Source organism: Astatotilapia calliptera, chromosome 20 (genome assembly GCF_964374335.1).
Source record: "Astatotilapia calliptera chromosome 20, fAstCal68.1, whole genome shotgun sequence".
NCBI classification, from domain to species: domain Eukaryota; kingdom Metazoa; phylum Chordata; class Actinopteri; order Cichliformes; family Cichlidae; genus Astatotilapia; species Astatotilapia calliptera.
This window is the reverse complement of record NC_137441.1, coordinates 32,462,137-32,482,908: the sequence shown is the minus strand read 5'-3', so window position 1 is coordinate 32,482,908 and position 20,772 is coordinate 32,462,137. Positions and strand designations below refer to the sequence as shown.

Sequence of the window (20,772 nt, the reverse complement as noted above, 5' to 3'; positions counted from 1 at the left end):
TTCAGATCCCTTTTCAAAAATTTGGTTAGGCCTCAGCTGTGTGCGGTGGGTATGTTGTGCCGCATGCAGTCAGAGACCCAGCAGACGACCAGCCGCTGTGTGGGAATGTTTAGTTACGAACACAAGCGTGTTATTTTTGTTACATCGACGAGAGAAAAGCCTAAACTGCAAGGGTAGCAGAAAAAAAAATCACCAAACTTTCTCTACAAAGCCAGCTCCGACAACGTTTGACTGCACATGATAACATCGTCCATCCACACAAGTCCTCTTTCAGCCACAGATTATTAACACATCACTGAAAGCGGCACAGAGCGTTTCATTGTTGTTACAGGGTCTAATATTTATATTTATCTAGTTGGGTGAGGCACTGACAAACATGTCACACACCTGCAGTTTTGTAGTACGTGCTACTGCAGTTTGGTGTAAGAGAAAGAGCCTGTACAGTAGAGTTTTGTTGGGGCGAGAGGAAGACTGTAATTACTGTCTGGCGATTCATCTAGTCACTGCATAAAATAGTGTTTATCCAGTCGCCCGTGTTTCTGTCGTGGCTGAGGGAGGGGAGGGTCATGTTTTGCAGAACTGAGACAGCTAGGGCAATCAGGAGAAGAATCGTGACTCCAAAACATTCAGCCTTTTCTTTCTTTTCTCTCCCTTTGTCTCCCTCACTTTCCCTCTCTCCCTCCCTCTTTGCAGTTGAGAACTGGTGCCTTAGAAAATGAGATCTGCCCCCCCCCCCCCCCCCCCCCCAAACTACCCCCCCACGACACACCCACACACAAATAAACATAAAAAGCTAATTTGTTAGCGCCCTCATTTCAGAGGCCTGAGCAGGAGAATATTGTTGGGAGGAAAAGTAATGCTTTGTCAAATGTTGACATGTGTTGCAAACATGAGGCCTTCAGCAGCAGTATTTCGTGGAGAAGCTCGAGCACATTGTCGGCACATGAAGAGGATGCTTTGAAACAAGATTAGCCTCCAAATGCCCTCCCCATCCATACTCCTGTGCCAAATGTGTATGTGTGTGTGTGTGCCAGCACTAAGATGCTAAATGATCAGATCCACTGAATATTTGTGGGCCTGTTTTCTCACATAATGAGTGTGCATAACATGCTCTGTATGCCACTGTACAGCTGAAGTTGTGTGTACTCATTTGTCCTGCTGCAAAGCCCCATTGTCTGGTGCGTGGTCTACGCTTGGTTTCGTGGGGCCAGACTGTGGCTACTTCCCCTTGGCTTCGGGTCACGGTGACACTGGTCAGGTGGAGTTTTCAAAAAAAAAAAATCCATCACCTCCACCCCCATGCAACCCCACCCCCATAAAAATGAATAAAAATTGGAAAACAACATGCAAGGTCTGCCTAATACAGGAACACTTGCAATATGCTGATGTTTTCTTTTGCACACTGTGTTTGCTAAATTGCCTTTGACTGCGTGCATCAGTAATGAAACTTTATGTCCTTGCGGAGAGGGCAGCAAGTCCGTTCCAGTTAGGACCGGGACCATCTCTCCTGTCTGGCTTTTGTAAGATTTTTTTTCCCCTCTAATACACGTCCTTATGAATAAATGAAGCCCATGAAGTCATTTTTTCCATATTTGTGTAAATTGCTTTAAAAGCATTTTATCATGTCATAAAAAAGTGCAATTGATCTGCTGGGCTTAGCCCATTGGACAGCTGTGTGTTTTGTTAATGGCCACTTTGCTCCAAGCAGCTTATTAAAAAATTTATATAGAAATGCTAAAATTGCATAAATTATTTAGATACAGTAAGCATTTTTTTTGTTTTGGTTGGGCAGGGAGGGGCTGTTATCAGTATGGAAATTTACCATAGTATATTATCTGCTGAAATATAGTAATATATCTGCCCAGACACATATGTGTCCTCCTCACTGCACCCCCTCACATGCAGAGGCGCAGGGAAAAAAAGTATATATTTTTTGATGACTTCGTTTCAGCAACCACGGAATGTCACCCATATCCTGGTTGATTGTACTTTCGAGTTTTATGATGTTTTTCCATTGATTTGTTTCCCCGGCGCAGCTGCCGACCTCTATTGAGGGACGAACGTAATCAGCGCTGACGCAAATTAGATGGTTATTCGTTTCGAAAATTGACAGAAAAACAATAAAAAAGATGAAATGCTCCCAAATCAATAGATATAATGAAATTCAAATAATCCGAGAGATGAGGTCTCCATGGCAACTGATAATGTGGAAAAGAAAACAATTTAATAAAGGACAGACACGCTTTGAAAACAGATTGGGGAGGGAGGTGGCTGTAAAGAGGAGAGGAGAGCAGAGCAGAGGAGGTGGGGAGATGGAGGGATAGAGAGAGGGTGGGAGGGTGGTGGTGGTGGAGTGTTTGTGGCTGTAGTGGTTGCTCTATAGCTTGTTTCCCCCGGCGTGTGAAGGATCTGTGTCTGTCCCAAGGACGCCGGAATAATTAGAAAAGCTTTCAGGCCAGAAAGTGCAGATTCAGGTTTTAATACACAAAATTATTTCAGGGGCAGTGAATCGGAAAACCATTTGTTGGTGACCTTCCTGAGAGGCCTCCCCCCCTCCCCGGTACAGGGCAAGATGGAGGCTATGTGGCAGCGCTGCCTGAGTTATGGCATATTTGTGTTTTTATAGAGGCAGGGGGAATGGAGTTGGGGAAGTTGGGAGGGGGACGTGGGGGTAAATGTGTGTGTGTGTGTTTGTGGCGGTGGGGAGGGGGTCATAGGGAGACCTTCATGTCTGTGTGTGTGTGTGTGTGTGTGTGTGTGTGTGTGTGTGTGTGTGTGTGTGTGTGTGTGTGTGTGTGTGTGTGCGTGTGTGTGTGTGTGTGGATCTGGCAGGAGTTTGGGCAGAGGGAGAGAGAGAGCAAAGAGGAGAAGGGAGAAAGTGAAGCAGCGAGAGAAAGGGGGAAGTTGCAGATCCGGCTGTATTTACAGATCAGTTGTCAAAAGGAGCCATTTAAGGGGAATGCGCCCGTTCCTGTGCTGTGACAGGCGAAGTGGCTGTTTAAAAAGCAAAAGAAACTATGAACCAGAGAGGGAGATAGTCAAACACAGGCTTTTTTTCTGTTGAAGACAGACAGAGCAAGGGGTGGCGAGGGAACGAGTGGGTGTTAAGTGACTTCATTTGTAGTCTATTTAAGGTATGTTTTACTTGTCCTTGTGCTGCTCCTCCAACATTTAATACAGGGGCTGCGTTCTAGTTAGCACAACAAGGGAATAATGATTGAGCGCATCGTTCTTATTTCCTGTAAATACAAATGACTTTCCTTCATCTGCCTAAAAAACTGTATTTGATTTCAGTCTTGCTGTCAAGGGAGATTTGCAACTGATGCAAACAGTGATAAGAGTAAACCAAAAGCACAGCTCTGTTTCCCTCATTAGCTTATCACGACTTTAAGTATGTACACTTTCTGGTGGCTTTATTCAACATCCGTGTCCTGCTCTTTTAACATCCTATTTTCTTTATTGCCCTTTGTCAACGTTTTGAAGGAAGTCTGATTGGGCGTTGGAGGCTTGTCTGTCAAGTCGTGACTATTTTTGTGTCATTAGAAGGCTTTGTTTGACTCAAATAAAGGTGATCCACCCTCTGTTCAAATTATACCTGCGGCAGGTCCGGGATATCGCGTCTTGGGTGCAGGTACCCTTATCCTGTTCCAGGTGGCAATAAATGGAAAAACCTACTCACCTCAACCTGATAATTGCTGTTCTGATATTTTAACTGCTAAAGATCCCGATCAAGATCAGGGCTGTTGTACAATATTAACTATCATAAAAGTTGGGCAATATTTGATAAAATTCTGGGATCAAGTTCCATCCATTGTTAATCTTCTTTCACTTTGTGTCAATTATGACTTAATAAGCGAACAACATTTGCATCGACTCTTCTGTCTACTTTAAGACAGCAATTTTATATTTGTTTTAGGTTAATATTCACTTTTAATTGAGTTGTTAACATGTTTTCGTGCACAAAAGATAATTAAAAGCTTATTTGAACTCTTAGTTATAGTTAGATCTTCGCATTTTCACCCAGGGGGATTCTGCTCTTATTCAAAGGCAAACGGAGATCTGACATTCTTCAACAGGACAGCTAATATTCTCCAGTATTGATATTGCGATGTGAAATGTGCCCCACAAGTCGGAGAGAAACTAGAAATTCCCCACTGTACACTAGCTAAGAGACTTCAAATCTAACATGCCAGTGTCAATGAAGACTGTTTTCTTTTTTTTAAGTAATAAAAAAAAAAGATGGAATAGAAACCTGAAATATGAGAGCCGATAGCCATCTGCTATGTGTTGAATGTGTGTGTTTATGTGTGCATGTGCGCTGCGACACACACATAGGGCACAGAGCGCATGTTATCACTGTCAACAGCAGCCGTAGCAAACAGCAGCAGTTGTTCTGTGTGTGTCTGTGTAGCGTACCAGTGAAAGTGTGTGTGCTTGTGCGTGCCCACAATCTCTCGCTCTCTCGCTCCCTCACTGGCTGCTGGCTCCGAGGAACCCACTGTAAGTCAATCTGTGCGCTCATATGCCCATGAGTGTGTTTGCGTGTCTGTGTGTGTGAGGGAGTGCGCTTCTACTGTACTACACTTCAGGAGCCAGGGCCGAGCCTAGCTCAACAGGGCTGGAAAGGGCCAAGGGCCAGCTCCCGGTGCACGCCACCCACTTCATACCTGTCTATCTCTCACACACGCACTCGCACACACAGACGCACAAACACATGCACGCAGCTAGTGCAGCAGAGGGCTCTCATTGTAGCAGTGACAGGAGGGCGCCCGTTAAGTGGCTCTCTCTTCCTGGGGCCTGTGTGTGTGTATGTGTGTGTTTTCTTCCCCCATGTGGCTACGGGGTGGAGAAGGGCGCTGAAGGACCCCTACTGGTAAAGTGGGTAAACTCGCACAGCCTCGACATCTGTGAGGAGAGAGGGGGAGGGTAAGGAGGGAGGAGAGATAGACAGCAAGAGAGGAGGACAGAGTGGGAAAGAGGAAAGGAGTGTGAAGGAGAGAGGGAGGGAGAGAGACAGAGGGGGAGAGAGAGAGAGAGAGCAGAGCCTTGGCAGAGAGCAGTTGTGGAGAAAATGCCTTGCTTTGTGGAGAGAATTCTTCCAGGGCAGGAGGGAGAGGTGAGACAGAGCGCAGAGGGCGGTTTGCTGCCAGGTAAGACTCACACATACCTTTCTCTCTCTCTCTCTCTCTCTCTTCCTCCCTCCCTTCCCCTCTCTCTCTCTCTCTCTCTCTCTCTCTCTCTCTCTGTCTCTTCCACTCCCCCCTCCCCACACACACACACACACACACGCTCACACACTCACACACAGGAGTTGAGTGCTACCTCGAGATGAACGGGTTTGCTACTATTTGCAGTTGGCATGAGTCAGGCACGCATGTGTAGTGATGTAGTGGGTGGTGTCAAAGTGTGTGCACGTCTGTGTGAGAGAGTGAGGAAATAGCAGGTGTACTGTTCATTTTCTTGGAAAAAAAAAAAGATTTTCGTTTCCATGTATATTTGTGCGCATTTGCACCTATAGTGCACTAAATGTCAGTCGTGTATGTAAATTTGTCTTAACGGCATTTTTGCTCGGTCAAAAGTTTTGTCTCTGACTTTTCGTGCCAGGCCTTGGAGCACTATGAGCGTCAATGGTGGAAAGTTTGTTTAAATTAAAATAATAATTGAATTAAATAATGAACACTTTTAAGGGCTGTACATTATATTGTTTTTAATGCCTAAATTTGTGTGGTCTTTACTTGCTTTAGAGGGAAATATCGTTGGACTTTATACATTGATATTTATGTATAAATAAACCTAACTAAAATTAGAAATTGTTTGAAAAGCACATAAATCCCTCTCCTCTGAAGTCAAGTGCGCCTCTTTCAGATCTGTTGTGAGGTAATTTGCGGTGTTGGTCGAGATTGATTTGGCTGTTTAGATACAGATGTTGTGATGGAGCGGTTTGTCATCGGAGGGATTTTCCACTCTGCTGATGTAAACAGTGTCTGTTGAAGAAAGGCTAAAGAGTCCTTTTTTTCCCTTGTGGAGACACGGTTCTGAGAGCAATAATCCTCCTTGTGTACAATTAGATTTTCTTCTTTTGGTTAAATAAATACTGTGTCTGTGAACATAAACACAGATTTACATGTGGCCCTGTGGGCGTCTGTCTCCCAAGCAGCACACCGCTTGAGCCCGGGCCTGATATTTCTTGTCGAGGCAGAAGTTGGCCGACTCCAACTTCACACTTGCTGTTTATTTGTTTTTATAACAAATGGAAGCAGCAGAGTGAAAGGTGAGGTCAGAATTGAATTTGGCTTGCTTTACCGTAGCGATCTGGCAACCGCTCTGCTCCCATGTACCATAGAGCTTGCTTTGGTTGTAGTGTTTGTTATTCAACTGATGTGTGCGTGTGTTTGTGTGTGTGTGTGGGAGCACACATATATGTCTTTGAGTAGTGGGTGGTGGTAGCAGCATTCACGAGAGAGACATTTTACTAAGCAGACATTTCCCCCTCTGTTTTCACTCTGACCTGGTAGGAGATTGATGACTGAATTGTGGAGTACATGTTAACAGTAACTGGTGATTTATGAAGATACTTAGGGTAAGTGAGGCCGCACAGGCTGGAGAGGAAGAAAAAGATATAGCCTTTTAAGTTAATGCAAAAATATTGCCTTTTTAAGTAATAATTGTTATTACTACTGCAGGGGTTTGGAGCGAGGTCTGAGTTAGACTTGGATGTGCACAAAGTGCAGTGTTAAGCTTTTCCTTTTCCGTTGGCCAGGCCCCTTCCTTTGTTTCAGGCTTTTCAAGTCTGACTCCTCAGAACAAGACAAGTTTGTCTGTGAGAAAAAAAAAATACGGCTTAGCTAGTTTGGTAGAATAGATTGAGATATATCAAATAATTAAATTGGAAAAAAAAAAAGTCCTACTTTTTTCCCTGGATAAACCAGAATGGAAAACTTTTCTTGGATGAACCCTTGCACTGCAACAAGTGCACTGTGTGTTTTGGCAGCTTCTCTTAGCCAAAGATCCCTCACAAAATCCGCATGCAATTTTAGAAGAATCAGATTCTTTCCCTTTCCTTGGCTCCTGAACTTGCTTGATATTATGCACACACACACAGAATCCTCTTCTCTATTCAAATATGAGGTTCTGTCCACTTGGATGTGATCTATGGCATTTTTAAGGAATAAAGCAATTTTAGTGAATGTAGACTAGTGCTTCCCCTGAAAGAGGGATGGCTTTCATTTTTTTTCAAGGCACCTCTTAGACTGAGTGAAATGTTTCCCCCGTTCGCTCAGGGACGACTTTATTTCTTACCAGGGATTTAACACTCACTCAGTCCCCTCATAAATACAGCATCCCTCAGCCCTTCGCTAGCCATAACTCACACACTAACTCTCTAGCTAACTAAACTCATATAGCAGAGCCAACACTTGTTTGTCTTTTACCTCAGCCTTTCTCCCTCTTACTCTTCCTCTCTGTCTCTTTTCCTCCTCTGTGCTGATTTATACGTGACACAATCGTCTTTGACTACCATCTCACCAGGCTCCTGCACTGATCTCCTTGGCCCACTGGTGGAGTGGGGTTTTAGAAGAAAAGTGCATTTGAATATGAGCTACCCTAATCTCCTCCAGGCTATTTAGAGTCAGCCTAATGCTCCAAGAATGAGTGGGAACAACACAGGGGAAAACGCGGACATCCCTCTCAGCGTGTCACAACACAGCTCAGGTCTCCGAAGAACAAAACAAGTATTTTGATTGGCTGATGAAAATCTCTCTATGCAAAGCAAAGAGCATAAAATTCCAGATAAATTATCTCGGGGCACCTGTTGAAGCTTCACTCTTAAAAAATGTCTTTCTGCCTTTAAGGCACCTACATGTCGAACTTATCTTATCCTAGTGGTGCAGCTAGAAGAGCCGCCACTAATAAAAAACAAAGTTATCAAAGGCCACACTGCTTGAACATACTCCTCCTATCCTCCAGTTTTTATGTAGGTTTGGGGTAATCTTGGTGATAAACAGATAACCAAGCAGGCAAACAAGCAAACAGCAGCCATCACATACAAAGCTGGCATAGAGCAGCTGATAAACTTTTAAGCCATTTAACTTTGAACAGATGAAAGTGCTCAGGTGGGATATTACAGTATGGTGGAAGCCTTTAGTGATCTGGTGCCGACTGGCATTTTGGGAGGAGACGATCTTTCTGGCGTGGTTCCCGTATTGGTTGTTAACAGCCTGCTGGTACCTTCTGTTCTCTCTGTTCAGTCCCACTGGCTCAACACTGACAAGTCCTCAAGCATCTGAAGACCCTCTGAAGTCAAAATCGCCCATTTTGATGTCTCGTGGCAGCACCCCGCGTTTTGTTGTATTTGCCTCTGAAAACAGAGGCCCTGCTTGGAGGAATTACCCTCAGCAGTCGCTGGTGTCAGGCAGGGGAGGAGGGTATCATTCCTATTTCCCTCCGTCTCCCCGTTCTCCTCGCTGTCCTTCCTCCCTTTTTGATCTCACCATCAAATCTTCCCCAGTTTTTATGAGTGACGTTTACCCGAGAGCAGCTTGGGAAATGGCTGGCTGAAGAAGACGTTTGAGAAAATGTGCCTGAGCAAGCTATCACCTTTGATAAAGCCATAGTTCCAGTGGGAGAGGAAGAAGAAAGCTATAGCGCGAGAGCATTGTTGGTAATGAAAAATGCCATGAAAGAGGGAACATCTCTCTGATCCCAGCCTGTTACACCAACAATGTATAGTACAACAGATACTGCAGTGGTACATCAAGCAATTTCTCCGTTGCTGTACCACAATGAGCGTTTGCCCCAGCTGACTGATCTGAATCTGGGGTAGCACACTGCGCCTTTATTGCACATCAGCTGGGCATAATCTCATAATACGGCGCTCACACATACACGCGGGGAGTCACACTGGTACTGCCATCAACAGTGGCGTACCTTCAGCTGTGTCATCAGTTGGCAAAAAGCTGGCAAGGCACTTGAGTGCGCTGCATAAAGAGAAAGAAATGATGGGGAAGTGGAGGGTAGGTGGAGGCGCAGAGAGAAAGAAATGTTAGCTTTAGTAATTACTACCTCCACAGAGAAGCAGTGGAGAGGACAGTGAGGCAAGCAAGCGCATGAAGGAGGCCCCGTGTGCAGATAATGAAGGGGTATCATTGTAGCTCTGACAGTGTTAATCTTAGAGCGCTCCACAGTGTGTCTGTGTGTGCGCCTATCAGGTTGTGTGTATGCCCTATGCAGCATATGTAGACACTGCTGGGGTGTATGGAGGTCGTGCTACGGCGCTGTTGACTCTCATCCTACCAGCGAGGCCATCCGGCCCACCTGACAGATTATCCAACCACTGACAGTCGCCGCCTCGCGCAGCTTCTGGAAGCCGATCCCGGAACTCCGCAGCTTCTCGTGTATCCATCGCAAAAAGCACCGGGGTAGCCTCCCAGCACTCGAACGCCTGAACTTTTTCTTTGCAGGGAAAGGATTAAGAAACGAGGAAATGGGGGAAGAGTTGTCCAACTTTCTTTGTGCCCGGCTTTCTCTGTTTTCCTTTCGCCCCCTCCTTCCCATTTGAAGTTGTGATACACTCATTTAAGCCTCATCGCTCACACACACGAGAAAGTGTTATGAATATGTATCAACACAGCATATGGCAGCAGTAGCACTGGGACTAGGTGTGTCCAGAAGGTAGAGTGCTGCCGATGCATTATTCTCCATTCAAATTACCACAGTAAGAATGCAGCAGAGAGCTGGGAGGTTTTCACTCCGTCTTTAGACGGGGCAGGAGACAAACCTGGATCGTGCGAAACAGCGGGAACGGAAAAGCTGTGATGAGCACAGTAGTTGGCCATCTGAGTTTCCTTGATTTGTTAGATTTTTTCGGCAGGTTCAAACCCGGCACACTCGCTGACACGAGTGTGATTAAAAGCGATATTTCTGACACATTAGGATGCGCGCAGGAAGTAACCTCCTCTAAAGCGTTCATTATTAGATGCATGACAGACCTGAATATTTATAAAATAGGTTTTAATAATTAATAGCAGCAATCTGCTCCTGTAATTCATCAGATTTGCACTTCAACAGAGTATCCGTTTTCACTTTAAAATAATAATAAGAGGAATATTAATGTTGCAGAAATGTAAAGCGGGCAGCTGGTTGCAGCGCAAATAGGCAAGCGCTCCGTGTTGGCTTCCTTTAAACTGTCACTTTTCAAATAAAATTACACTTTAAGCCATCAACACTGCATCATTTTAAAGCCTTCGCTTGTTTGTGCTTGACAATTTACTGAGTGGCTTCTCACAAATGTGGCAAGTCATGAAGATAAAGACGCAGGAAACAAAGTGGGTTTGGTGTAGAATGCAAAAGTAGTTGCTGTGGTTTTATCAAAAGCAAATTTATTTGTTTGAGTCAACTTAGCGGCACTTCCTTTTGTATACTGAGACCCAAAATAGACAGCATTCTTTTTTCCTGTAAAGCAGCTTTGCTTCTTTCATTTTTATTTTTTCCCCTTATTGTGAGTGTTGTTTTATCACACCTTCAAATTCAGTCATAGCACACTCCTCCCTCCACCGAACTCCCAGAAACACAAATGTTCCTGTTTTAAGTGAAAACTGCCACATTTATTTCTGCCTCAAGTTCGTGTTGAACTTTTTCAGTAAACCATGCTGTTTTTCCCTGCTGTCACGACTGACACAGTGGAGTATTTATTAAACCCACCGTGGATCAGTGTTTCCTCAGCTCGTTGAAATGTCAGTGTGCATTTTTCTGTTTTTTTGGCCCGTGTGGCATCTCAGTGCAAATGATGTGACCTGCAGCCACGACACATACAGGAGCAGGAGGAGGGCTCAGAGCGCAATGCCCTGCTGTTTACAAACCTGCAAACAGGCATGCAGCACACCAGCACACACTTAATATTGGTTACAACAGTTTTACTTAACATATACAGTATGTTTACAGTGGCTTGTGCACCGAACCACACTTTCCCAACCACACACGGTACAAATAAACGCTTTGAAATGTCTTGTATGATCACAAAACCCTGTAGTCACATCTATGCTGCTTGTCAGAAAAGTAGAGCATAGCAGTTGTGGCAGGAGATTCGCAGTCACATGGGATGGAAAAAAAAACAACAAAAATGCAAATTCCTGCAAGCAGGAAGATTCGTTCTTATCACTTCCTCCCTTAAACCGAGAAACAGTGTATTTTGATCAAAATGCAATTGTGCTTCCTTGAATTATTTGAAATGCAAAACTGTGAAAAGTGATAAAAACTTAAGAGTGTAAAAAGGCCGAATTGTTGTTTTTTAGACCGGCTGCAAAAGCTGCCCACGATGACATTTTAACAGGCACCTGTGATTCATTCTGCTGCGTAGAAAGTCCAATAGACAAAACTCTGTCAGGCAGAGCAAATGTTTTAATGGTAGCCGGGGATCGATGTTGTCAGCGCAGGCATCCTGTCTGGAAATACGTCTTTCTTTTCTTCTTTTCTTTTTTTTTGTTGCTATTTTTTTTCTTGGGTCCTTCTTTCTTTTTCGAGGAGAGGAGAAAAAAAGGGCAAAAAGGGGGTGGAAGAGGGAAGGAGGTGGGACGAGAGTGGGGTTCGGCAGGATCTGAGGCGAGCGGTGTGAACCGGGCCGAATTTAGGAGAATTGATGAAAAACATTGACTCGTGCTCTCATTCGCAAGGCCTCCGTAGCTGAAAAACAAATTTGAAACATAACCTTGGAAATCAATTAAGAAGTCCCTGAGAGCCGGGGGGAAAAAAAAAGAAAGAGGAGGGAAAGGTCCACCCTTCTCACCCCCCACCTGCTTGTCTTTTCCTTTCCTCCACTTAACAGGAACTTGGGTCTGCCCATCAGAACGCTGCCGTGTGTGAGGAGGCTTTGTCAGCAGGGGCCTTATTTAATTTTTTTTTTTACGGCACAGGGCCTTATATGCTGTCAAAATGTCTTAAGAGTCTTATTAAAGAAATGCCACAGCTCATTTCCTTGTAATGCAATTCATATGCTGGTGAAAGGGGGCATGTCTAAAGATCTAAACAGCTTTGCTTTTTAGGCTTCACATTAGGGGTTATCTGTGAGGGCTTGTCATTGATTGACATTATCTGGCCTGACAGGGCCTCATATCAAGGTTAACCTCATGGACAAAAGTGCCACCCGCATGGACACACAAACACACTCTCTCACCCACACTCGTAGTCAAATAAGGCACGCTCTCCTCGACTTCCTGTCGAGACCGGTGCTACGTACATGCGCTGGCTTCGTCGGCGTGTGCATGCCAGGTGGAGATTTCCAGAATTAATTGATAACTAATGGAGCAGCGTGTGCTGAGTTTACCCTGGAGGATTGACACTGGATGTGTGCGCGCGCCTGCGTGTGTGTCCTGTGGAGAAACAGAGGGTGGTAGGTGATTGTAAGAGGGTGTCGAAGACTTACTTAGCGGCGTACTTTTGGATTCTGGTAAATGAAATACGTCCCAAAGATAATAATGTGGAGTGACATGCGTCAGTCCAGGGGCGGCTGACCTCTTAGGCGAGCAGATCGTTTACTTCACTGCTGAAGAACGAGCGCAACTAACACTGCGTGAGTGTAATACACGCGCTCGGCACACATCTCCCCTGCTCCCTCCCAACAAGCCACAAAGGCAAAGAGAGATCCCCGTGACCAAAATACAACTGAAGCAGTTAATCTGTACAGATATTAGCTCAAGGGCCCTCGAGAGGTGCACCGCTGAGCCCCTTCTGCACTGTACTACCCACACTGCCTTGCTCCCTCACCAAGAACAGCAACCGTGAGGGAGGGACACAGGGGTCGTCTGCTCATTTACCATGGCGGTTGGCTTATCAAATTGCACTCCCGGTGTCTTGAAGCTGAACAAGAGCTCCAAAACAAAGCTTCAAGAATAAATTTCCCTTGTTTCAGTCCGCGGAAGCACGGTGCCATGTGCAATTGGGTATTTTTAAAGCCTTTTTTATTATTTATTTATTTCTTTTTTTTTGCCTCCTGGAACACACTTGCAAATTAAGTCATCATCTGGTGCCAGCTGTGAGTCCAGATTTGATGTACAATTTTAACAAGTTGGCCGTGTGTCCCATGAATTACCCTAAGCAGCAAACTGAATAAAAGTTGGCTGTTTTGGTACGTAGCTGTCAGAATGACTCTTGTCACTCATGTCAGATTGTTTTTTTTTCTCTCCCTTAGACCATTTTAGCTTGCTTGTCCTCTATTCTGGAAAATCCCATAATTACCCTGTTTGTGATGAAGCTGGAGGGCGTATTTGTCCTTAGATCTCAACTTTCCTGCCTGATTGCCCTCAAGTTCAGAGTCTTTCGTCCTCCGTCTACGCTCGTAATATACATTGTTTTCCTCAGCCATTGTCCCGTGCATTCAGCGAGTGTGTGACTGGAGCCGTTTGTGTCCGCCTTTGTCCTGCAGTGTCTTGTTTGTGTTTTACGGCGGTGTGACGGGAGCGTGGCACTTGGCTGAGGGCTTGTGTTAACAGCCTGTGGACTGAACTGAAGTGAAATAGTCCAAACAGGTCCTTCAAGGTCAGCAGCCTCAGAAAGACAGCAGACAATGTACAAGGTCAAATTCTAGACTAAAAGCAATAAGTGCTTTATTGATAAAAAAAAAAAAACAGCAAAAAAAAAAAAACAAGCAGGCAGATGTGCAACCAACTGATTAATAATAAAATAGATCTGCGAGAGAGAGAGGGGGGCAGGGGGAGGGCAGGGTGGAGAAGAAGAAAGCTACCTCCTGACTTTATGTCAGTGTGTCTTTGCACTGTATGAATGTGTCTGCCGGCCTGCGTGTACAGTAGCTTTGGCAGCAAAAACATTGATCTTGTACTAAACCTAAAAAAAAAATCCAATAGAAATCCAGTGGTTTATAAAAAGAACAAAATGTGACACATTGGTGCTGGTGGCAGTTTCCCGTGTGCAGCCTCTCTCTTCATGCCTGAATCATTTCCTATCATTACTGCAGTTTGTGTGATCTGAATAGTACAGTGTGAAAGTACTGTTTCAAAAAAGATCACAAGCAACTCACTTCTCCTGTTTTGACAGTAATCTACATATCATATATATCTCATCAGTATCATGTTTTATGACAGAGACAACGTTCACCACAGGTTCCTTTTTTCCTTTCAGTCACTTTATGAACAATGTGCCTTTTGTATCGTGCCTACTGCGCTATTATCTTTTTATGAAAATAAGCAGAAGGTATTGGACTGTCGTCATCTTTTATGTGCCTTCATCGGTCGTTCACTTGCACTCTCTGTGTGTGTGTGTTTTTTTTTCCTCTCCCTCTCTCTCGTCCCCAACCTGGCAAACCTGCCAAGTAAGGAGAGCTCCAAAGTGGATCAGGCAGTGGCAGATTTAGATTTGAGGTGGAGAATGCTAAGTCCCAGTCCCAGCCAAACCCGTTTCCTTAGGAAGACTCTGAGGGACAGAAGGGCTGGGAGATTTCCATATGCTCTGCCACCCCCTCCACATAACCTGCAGTAGCCCCCACACCCACCCTGCTTGCTCCTTGGTAATATAAAGCCTCCTTTACAGCCCCTTTTGTAAATCTCTACTCTGCATAAACTCCTCAGATGTGCCCACCCCAAACCCCCATCTATCAACTAGTTGGCAATGGCATTGTTTTTAATCATCAGAACCTCAAAATTATTATTATCGCTTCTGATGCGGCAATTAAAACTTCAGGTCAGAGGCACAACGAGCGGTGATCAGCAGCCGAGCTGAGAAGTTTTAATTAGACGATCAGAACCATTAATGCACAAAAAAAGGTGTGCGCTGGGAAATTAACGGGAACGTCTTAATCAGGGTTAGCGACTCCGAAGAGGAGTCAAGTGAACAGAGAGCAAAAAACAAATCATTTCCGCACCACTGGGACAAAACTCAATTAAATATGCATGTGGAAAAATGGAAATTTCTCAGCATCGGCTGCACCGACTGTTAGAAAACTGTGGCAAAATCTCACGGCGGGGTCGGCGACCTGCTTATTGTTATTCTTCTGTAATAAAAATGAGAGAGGGGCCAGATGCTGGGGTCTGGGTGCAATGGCGTAGTTGTCCATCAGTGACTTTCCGCTTGACTTCCTTGCGGCTGCCGCAGCCTCCCTACCATACAGCGGGGCTGGGTGGAGGGGGGGTTGGAGGGGGAAGAGAGTAGAAGAGGAAAACATTCTCTTCCTGCAAGCCGTAAATTTACAAAAATAAAAACATGGTAATTTTCAAGACTGTCTGCGCGTGTTTGTGTGTGGCTCAGTGATTTCCCTGAAACACACATGCACGCACACTCGCGCATACATCTCCCTTGAGAGCCAGAGACATGAAAGGTTCACTGAGCTACACCCTGGGAGCTGCAGCCTTGTCGATTAATCTGCCATAGGTTCATGAAGTTATAACTAGACTTTTTCCTTTTTTTTCTTTCTTTTTTTTTTTTTGAAGAGCTAATGCACCTCTCTGTTGCATATTGTAAAATAATCCTGAGTTGAATAGACATCTCCCAGACCCTGTTTGTATTAATTAACTTGAGATATTGCGGAGGGGTGGGGGGGTTGTCCCTGTGTCAGTCATGTTGAAACTCAGCAGGAATCTACAACAGGCCCTGTATCTGTGTTTGATTAGTTGAAGAGATAAGCTTCAGTTTAAACAGGTAATATCTACCTCTCTTATATACAGACCCCTCCTGTGTGCCTGCTCCATACAAACTGAAACGCTGCGGGGAGCTGGGCTGTTTATGGGGGGGTGAAGGGGTTAGCTGCTCTCTGAATTAACAATAAAGTCGAGTTATTCAATTCTCTATATGCTACACTTGTGGCTTTACATCCTCTGTAATATGACTATACACGTATTTTGGAACGAAAGCTGCCCACTCTTTCCTTTTTTGTGTCACGAAGAGGTAAAGCCGTGACCCCGCGCAGTCACGACCATTGTTAACTCCCACACCCTTTTACCCGTAGCAGCCTTGATTACAGTCTGTGCACGTTCACACAAATAATGCACTTCCAACAGCGTTATTAGGATTTGAAACACCACTTGATTGGGCATGATATCATTCTGGCACACAAACAGACACTCTGCATCAAAAAACCAACAAGACCTGTGGGGCTCGGAGCAGAGGAGGAGTTATTCTGTCAGCGCGGAGGGCTAGACTCTCACACAAGCTGTGTCATCCACCTCTGAGAAGAAGCAGGACCCAGCAGAACTTGCGCTTATGCACCACTGCGCTTATTTTTGACTGAAGATGAAAAAGAACCTGACCTTGTCGAAATGTATTCAAAATAGCTTCTTGACTTTTTCCTCAGGTTTTGGCCTTATACAGACACTGCATGGCGCTCCTTTGCGGTCCTGCACTGTTTCCAGTAAAAATAATGTCACCGCTAACATAAGCAGTTGGGAAAAATTAGTTTCAGCTGTTGTGTTCGAATTCAGACCTGCCTATTTTTTCCCCCAACTCCCAGTGCTTACCGAGGTGTCTCCTTCCTTGACAATTAGCACACCAGGCTAAAACAGACTGTAAATAATGTCCAGTGCATGTGACAGTGTTGTTTTTCTTTCTGATATTCATTAATAAGGCAGAACGCTCACTGGACTCTCAGGGAGGTTGGGGGAGTTGGTCCCAGAGGGAAAAGTTATTCTTTCATGCAAGTCCCCACAGATTTTATCTCATTGTACGGCATCATGCACACAAACGACTTGAGGTAAACAGCTTAGCGTTACCATAGTGATCCTTATTGTAAGCAATAGCAAAAAAAAAAACCCCACAGCACAAATAATAGTTCAGACTACTTCCATAAAGCACTGAATCGCAGCATGTTCTTCCTCGGAGGGAAACTCAGAATATTTAATTTGTTTTAAATCACGCCCTACCTTTAAAAGAAAACACTGAATATGTGCTTAAGATGTCTGATAATTCAGTTTAATGGCTTGCTTAGATACTGAATCAGTAGCACTCGGTGCGCCAGTTATTCTCCTCATTGTTAACACAAAATCATACATAAATAGGCGCTAATGGAAAGAAACAACTGTGTAGGGGTCATTTCCTACAAGGAGCTCGAAATGGCAATACACAGGAAATCGGTAGTTAAAGCATGAAATACTGAACACAGTAAATAGAAAGAATGACCTCTACAGCAACACCCAAATGACCTCAATCTTCCTTTGGAGAGTATTTCTGAAAAAAAAGAAAGAAAAACTTTAAGATTTATATCTTCCACTTCCTAATAGTTTTTCCAGCTGATCCCCCCCCCCCCCCCCACACCTTCTCAAAGTTGCTGTCTTCTTAAAGGTGACCCTTTCACCCCCCGCCTGCAATTGTCTGACACTAAATTTGTGCTGTAATGTGCCTGTGATATACGGGCCCCTCAAAACTACATAATTCCTGAAGTCATTGTTTCAGAGAGGAAGCCCGCAATGTAAATACTGTAACTGAGAAAGCATGTGTGGGTAGCACGGGGGTGCATTGTCTGGCGACGGGGGTGATCTGTAAACTCCCTCAAATTGCATATCCTCTAATGATTCCACAGCTTTGCAAAAGAAAATGAAAACAGGATTTTATGTTGCACCGATGTGATTTACATAATGCAGGCAATGGCTCACACATGATTGTGCTTGGCTTTATGGCTGAGGGAAAATGAAGAGGCTCGTACTCACTGATACAGAAAGTGAATCGAGTCTTTAAGATAGAACTTTGTTACCTCTGATATCGCGCATTTTTCTCCACTGAAACGGTGTATTCGTAAGTCAATATTGTGCATTATCTTAACAACAGTGTGGCTGAGTTAAGATTCAATACGCCATCACGCAAGAAGAAAGATCTCTGATGTGGTTCGGTCTTTAACTGTTTTTCGCTGAGCTGCAACACGCAGCACAACCCCTGGTTATTGTACCACCCTCTTTTTTTATATATATATATCATAAATGCTCTTTAGTCACTGTCACTTCAGACTTTAAAAAAACAACCTCTTTGCAGATTGTCCAGAAATTGCTGCTGGGTGAATGAACTTTTGCTTGCTCTGGAAATAATGCGAAAGGTAACAGAGTGCAGTTTCTGCCCTAAAAAGGTAGCTCTGGATATGGAATGCCACATGCAGCTGTTCCTGCCTCATCACAGGACATGTTATAAAGATAGCCCCACTTGGGTTGAAATAATGCCACCCATTCCTGCCTCAAAGCACATACTATGATGTGCTATTGTTCAGAGGGGCCACGCCGGGGAGAAAAATAAAACGCTGAGACTCATTTAGATGCATAATTTCTTCTGAAGTAAAGATGTGCGAGATACAGAGACGGCGTTTTGCGCGCGTCGTTTTTCTTTTAGGAAAGAGAAAACAGGACAGTCGCTGAATCTAATCTCACTTAATAACCGGTAAGAGATCAGGGCTCTGAAAAGGCCAAAAGTGCTCAGCATTTTCACTCCACATCCTGACAGCTTTAATGCTATACAGCCCCCCCACTCAGTGGCAGGGCCACAGCCTCTTGAGGTGAGAGTGAAGATAACATTTCACAGTGTCTCTATAGCGCTGTCATGTGCTGGATTATGTAGCCGTGTATTTGCAGCTTGTACTACTGTAGGGGGTCTGATATCTATCAGCCTATGGTTTCAGCTGCTTAAGCTTGTTTTTCTCTCTTTTTTTTTTTTTTCCAACCACATCGTGCTAAACTCTGAGCTGACCAAAGAACTGTGACTTAGAAAGATATGTACAGTATCTCTGGGTGTCCTTCCAGGCTCGAGCTGTTATTGTTAAGTGCTTTTTATGTTATTAATAGCAGCAGTCCCTGTTGTATATGTCTGTTTATTTTTCCATTGTGATCTTCAAAATCAGTACAAGTTAGTGACAGGAAAAAGCAGGTTCGAACGATGTTTCCGGTGACACTGAAAGCACGCCTGCTGCCGTTCGTTCAGAGAAAAGTAATATTACTCGAGCTGTAACACAGATAGTTGTGGTATTGAGCAACTTCGCTAACCTTCTATTTGTCTTCTTCTCGTTTCCATCAGCTGAAAGGAGTTTATGCACTGAAACGACCTCAGGAAAACCCAAGATGGCCGCCAAAAGAAAAGGTGGCCTAAAACTCAACGCTATCTGTGCCAAGCTGAGCCGCCAGGTGGTGTTCGACAGCAGCTCCCAGAATGCAGAGGGAGACCAGAGTGTAGCAGACAACAGCGAGCGCGGTAGCTCCCACTACGACGACAACGAGACCAACTTCCCCGAGAGCCTGAGCCTAAATCAGAGCCTAGAGGAGGACCAGAAGCGACGCGAGGCCATTGAGAAGTGGGTCAACGGCGAGTACGGCGATGAGCCCCCAGCTCCTGACGACGATCAGGAGCAAGAACTCAAAGTCAGCAATGACGAAGATGGCCCTCCTGAGGGCGTGTACATGGTACAGCCCAAAGGCTGCAGCGATGAGGAAGACAATGGAGAGGAGGCCGAGCCTGCGGCGGGGTCTCAAGATGGCAGTTACCCTGAAGACAAAGAAGCTGAAGACAGGCCTTCAAAAGATGACGCCTACATGCCGCCGAGTGAGGCCCAAAATCGCCAAGCACCATTCTCCTCTCCAGGTATATTTTCACTGTGTCCTTTAAGCATCCTCTTTCACACGTCGTCTTCTAAATGACCCTTTCACACACGGTACATCTCAAAGCAACACTACCTTTGGCCTTCAAAGGCTTAGACAGAGGAGAGGTGACATTGCCACATCCACATAAGCTTAAGCGTGTCCATTATTGGAAAGGGAAACTCTAGAGTTACATTATGAATAGTCAGTGACATTATTACTCTAAAGAGAGATTCAGCTGGCGGGCCAGAGGGGGGCAAAACATGAACTTAACTGTACGAAGAAATTCATAACTGGAGTAGGCTTACAACGTAAGGCATTTAGGCGTTTATGCATTCTCCCAGCAGCTGAGGGCTAAGAGCGCATGGCAGGGCCAGGCTAAGCTTCATATTACACCCAGGATTACATATTGAGTCTTTGATTTTTTTCCCTAAGCTCACTAAACTTAGCCACTGCTTCAAGCTCCTCTATTACATGGAGGAGTTTGGCTTTTTTTTTTTTTTTGTCAAATCCAAGAGATCAGTTGTCAAATAAGTCAGAAATGGGGAAGTTATATTGCAGCCGCATATCACACTTAAATGCAGTATTTTAATACCTTCCCACAAACAACAGTGGCTTCAACAGTGAATTCATTTAATAAATTTCTCAATACTGTGTGCTCTTGTAAATGACTCACAGTAAACCCTGTTTAATATTGACATGATGTTCCCTCGGTATAATTCACTGATTATCAAATAGATAAAGTTGGCAGAGACTTCACACTCTCCCCCGGAATGAGGTTGAGTGCGTGTGTTAACGCCACAAACAATCTTTTAAAGAAAGTGCTGTTTGGTGTCATACACTTTGTGACCCTTGAAACTTGACACACACACACACACACAGATTCGGAAACGGTGGCCTTGTAATAGCAGAAGTTGAAAACACGGAGCTGTAAAAAAGATGAAAAAACAGAGCTCGGTTATATGAATAGATAAAGCATTCTTCACAGACGCCAGTAGAGGGGGGGGGGGAAGAAGGGGGGAAAAAAAGCAATTTGCAGGTGAGACCGGTTGTTGCGGTGCACAAACAAGTCTCGTTTTGTGCGTGCTCACCTCACTTTAACAGTTTTTGTGCTTTCATCTAGGTTTAAGTATGTACCTCAGAGTCGTGTACACATGCTCCTTTTTGTCTTCATTTCTTTTTGTTTTCACCCACTGTACAGCCGTGGCTCTGGCCACACACACACACACAC

The 20,772-nt window shown here is 44.6% G+C and overlaps 1 protein-coding gene across 9 annotated transcripts in view; it reads left to right on the top strand.

Moving 5' to 3' along the window:
• Positions 1-20,772, top strand: part of casz1 (castor zinc finger 1) — a 168,522-nt gene that overhangs the window by 117,912 nt on the left and 29,838 nt on the right. For 5 of the 9 annotated variants that reach the window (XM_080295548.1, XM_080295547.1, XM_080295549.1 and 2 more), the window contains one exon: positions 18,985-19,545. In XM_080295548.1, coding sequence (XP_080151674.1) covers positions 19,029-19,545 — 517 coding nt within the window. In that variant the 5' untranslated portion in view covers positions 18,985-19,028. Of the gene's footprint in view, positions 1-5,019; positions 5,151-18,984; positions 19,546-20,772 lie in introns of those variants that run through there. The other 4 variants (XM_026153742.2, XM_026153743.2, XM_026153739.2 and 1 more) reach the window with 3 other exon arrangements.